Source organism: Terrapene carolina, unplaced genomic scaffold (genome assembly GCF_002925995.2).
Source record: "Terrapene carolina triunguis isolate 2854851 unplaced genomic scaffold, T_m_triunguis-2.0 Scaffold433, whole genome shotgun sequence".
NCBI classification, from domain to species: domain Eukaryota; kingdom Metazoa; phylum Chordata; order Testudines; family Emydidae; genus Terrapene; species Terrapene triunguis.
In genome coordinates, this window is record NW_020664784.1 from 508,298 (window position 1) to 512,068 (window position 3,771).

Consider the following 3,771-nt stretch of genomic DNA (forward strand, 5'->3'; position numbering starts at 1 on the left):
ACCCCCAACCAACCCCCACTGCTCCCCCGGCCCCCCTACCCCCAACCGACCCCCACTGCTCCCCCGGCCCCCCTACCCCACCGCCCCTGTCCAATTGCCCCAAACAACCCACACTGCGCCTCCATTGTCCCCCCACCTAAGTGGGAGGCTGTGGCCGGGATGTGTCATCCCAGGGGAGCGGGCTGAGAATTGGGGTCACCCTTCCCCCTGGAACCCCACTTCTGGGGCACTTCCGCCCCGCACCAACATGGCGGCGGCACGCCTCAGGCAGGACTTCCGCCCTGCACCAACACGGCGGCGCCGCGTCGTACTTCCGCCCCGCACCAACATGGCGGTGGCACGCGGCCCTTCTGCCCCGCGCCTATGGAGCGCCGGAGGGCTGCCGCCTTGCTTTGCCATGCCGACCAGGGGGCGTGGCCCGGGCGGGAGAGGCGCGCGCTCACCGTGCAGCAGGTTGAAGCGCAGGAAAAGCTCGTCGTAGCAGCGCTCGGGCAGCAGGTGCGGGACCAGCAGCCCCTGCAGCGCCGCCGCCATTTTGGAAAATGGCGACACTCCCACAGCGGCTTGGCCGGCGCTTCCGCCTTCATGGTGCCAGGGTTCCTACGGCGCAGGCGCGGAGGCGCCCGCGGATCCACTCACTGTGCACGCGCCAGCCCCCCGCGGTCGGTGCGCGCGCGCGAGCGCGCGGGAACCTCCCTGAATTACATTCCTTGTGCGCACGCGCCCGCACTCCCTCCGCAGTACGCAGGCGCCTGTTTCGCGCCCGCTCTCGGCGGCGCATGCGCAACGGAGGGGGGAGACAGGGGAAGCGCGGGCACAGCCTAGTATGCGCCATGAGGCTGAGGGGGCACGCATGCGCCCTGCCCTTCCACCGGCCCTATTTCCTCCTCGCGCATGCGCTCTGCCCTTCAACCGTCTCCATTTCCGCCCCGCGCATGCGCCGTCCCCCCCAACCAGCTCCCATTCCTCCCCGCGCATGCGCTCTTTCCTCCAACCCTCCCCTTCTTTCCCTTCCCGCGCATGCGCTCTAGCGCCCCTCCCCCCACTCCCTCACCGCCTTGACCAAACTTTGGCCAACCCAAGATGGCTGCCCCAGCTCCGCCATCTTGCCCGCTCCCCGCCCTCAGCCGGGGGGCCGTGGCCCTCTGCCTCCTCTACTACCTGCGGCTGCAGCGGGGCCGCCGCCTAAGGGAGGCCGCCCGGCGCCACCGGGCCGCCCGCCGCCGCCGGGCCCGGGCCCGCTGGGGCCGCCGCTTTGCCCTGCTCTGGCTGGCCGGGACCCCGGCGTCCGGGCCTGGCCCCCGCCCGGCCGGCCTCCCGCTCCTCCTGCCGCCGCCGCCGCCCGCCCCGGCCCGGGAGCGGCGGCTGTGGAGCAAGGCCCGGAGCTCGGCCTTCTGGGACACGGTGCGGGCCAAGGCCTTCGGGCCCGGCGAGTGGGCCGAGAACTTCCGCCTGGGCCCGGCCACCTTCGACTACCTCTGCGGGCGGCTGCGGGCGGCCATCCAGCGGCGGGACACCAACATGCGCCGGGCCATCCCCGCCGAGGTCCGCCTGGCCATGACCCTGTGGCGCCTGGGTGCATGCACCGAGTACCGGGCCGTGGAGCAGCAGTTCGGCGTCTCCCGCTCCACCGTCTGCAAGATCCTGCGCGACGTCTGCGAGGCCGTGGTGGCCATCCTCACCCCAGCTTACGTGGCCGCCCCCGCCGGGCCCCGGGCCGCTGGCTTCCCCGCCCCACCGCAGCTGGCCGGCGTGCTGGGGGCCCTGCACATCCCCATCCGGGCCCCCAACGAGAACGCCGCCGGGTACTTCAACCGCCGGGGCTGGCACTCGGTGGTGCTGCAGGGTGCCGTCGACGCCCGCGGCTGCTTCTGGGACGTCAACGTCGGCTGCCCGGGGAGGCAGACCGACGCCCAGGTGCTCCGGGCCTCCGAGCTCTACCAGCGCGCCCAGCGGGGGGAGCTCTTCCCCGGGGCGGCCCGGGACGTGGGAGGTGTACAGGTGCCCGTCTACCTTCTGGGCGGCCCGTCCTACCCGCTCCTGCCCTGGCTGATGAGGCCTTACCGGGCCGGGGAGCTCACGCCGGCCCAGAGGCGGTTTAACGAGTACGCTGCCGCCGCCCGCACTGTGGTGGGGGTGGCCTTCGGGCGCCTCAGGGGTCGCTGGCGCTGCCTGCAGAAACGCAACGACACGGACGTCTCTTTCCTGCCCACCCTGATCGCCGCCTGCTCCACCCTCCACAACGTCTGCGAGATGCACGGTGACGTCTTCCAGCCCCGCTGGATGGTGGAGGAAGAGGAGGAGGAGGAGGAGGAAGAGCCCTTCGAGGACGGGGAGGGAGAGGAGGGCGCCGCGGCCGAGATCCGTGAGACGCTGGCTCTGACCTTGCGGGACTGAGGGATAGAACCCAGGAGTCCTGGCTCCCAGCCCCCCCCCTGCTCTAACCCACCAGACCCCACTCCCCTCCTAGCGCCAGGGAGAGAACCCAGGCGTCCTGGCTTCCAGCCTTCCTGCTTAATCTGCTGAAGGTTCCCGGCCACAACCTGAAATCGCCTTTCCTGGGGGTGGGGGTAGGGAGGCAGGTGAAGTGAGGGTGCCAGGCAGGTGTGTGGGTAGGGGCTGGGTGTCAGAACTGGGGGGGGGGGGGGCCGGGGGCCTTGAAAAGGGGGCGGGGGAGGGGGCGGTTGAAGTGTGTGGGGGGGGGAGACTATCGGGGGGTATTGGGAGGAACCGGATCCCTGGATTCTCTGTAGCCACAATAAACGAAAACTTCAACCGAAAGGAGTCGTGCTGTAACTGTCCGCCAACACCTGACCCTTTTCTCTGCCCTACTCCCGCCTCATAGCTGCCCGGTCAGCCCTAGCCCGGCTCGTTCAGCAGCTCTGTCTGTCTGTCAGGCCTTTCGGATGGACAGATGGACAGCAAGGAGGACATGCAGGGACAGGCTGTATCTGTCTGTCCAGCCAGTCTACCCATCCAGAGGTGGCTGCATCTCAGTGCTGGGCAAGGGGTCCCTGTGTAACCAGCCGCCCCGCCCCAGAGGTGGCCGCATCTCAGCGCTGGGCGAAGGGTCCCTGTGTAACCAGCCGCCCCCCCCAGAGGTGGCCGCATCTCACTGCCGGGCGAGGGGTCCCTGTGTAACCAGCCGCCCCGCCCCAGAGGTGGCCGCATCTCAGCGCTGGGCCGATGGAATAAAGGACTCGTGGAGGGGGGCGGGGCTTGCTGCAGGACTCTTGAAAAGGGGGCGTGGTTTAAAGGGCTGGGGGGGATGGGATCCATGGGTGGGGGTGGAGCTAAAGAGCAAACTCATGCAGGGGGCGTGGCTTAGTCATGGAAGTTAGAAGAGGGTGTGGTTTGTGAGACAAGGGGCGTGGCTTGATCGTGGATCATATAAAGGGGCGTGGCCTGAGGGTGCTGCCCCTGTCCCTGCCTCCCAATGACAGAAGCAGCCTCGTGACACCCCCACTTCCCCTTAGGAGCTGGGTGGGGCTGTTCCCGCACGCGGCTGAGTTAACGGGACCCTGCTGGGGCCGCCTGGGGGACTGGGCACCCCATTGGGAGCTGGGATACAGCCAGGCTGCTGGGGTGCCCCCACACCCCGGCACCCTCCCTGCAGCCCAGCATCCCTGGGGCCTGCCCTGCCTGTGGGGGAGAGCGCCCCCTGCTGAGCCCCACTCCCAGGAGCACCCCAGCCCTTGTCCTAGACTTATGTTTTCAACAGCCACCGCCCCGCCCCAGAGGTGGCTGCATCTCAGCGCCGGGCGAGGGGTC

At 69.7% G+C, this 3,771-nt stretch overlaps 1 protein-coding gene across 1 annotated transcript in view; it reads right to left on the reverse strand.

Moving 5' to 3' along the window:
- MPDU1 (mannose-P-dolichol utilization defect 1) overlaps nucleotides 1-868 on the reverse strand; it is a 2,356-nt gene extending 1,488 nt beyond the window's left edge. The window contains exon 1 of the mRNA XM_026658386.2: nucleotides 244-868. Coding sequence (XP_026514171.1) covers nucleotides 244-534 — 291 coding nt within the window. The 5' untranslated portion in view covers nucleotides 535-868. The remainder of the gene's footprint in view (nucleotides 1-243) is intronic.
- Nucleotides 869-3,771: the final 2,903 nt, after the last annotated feature.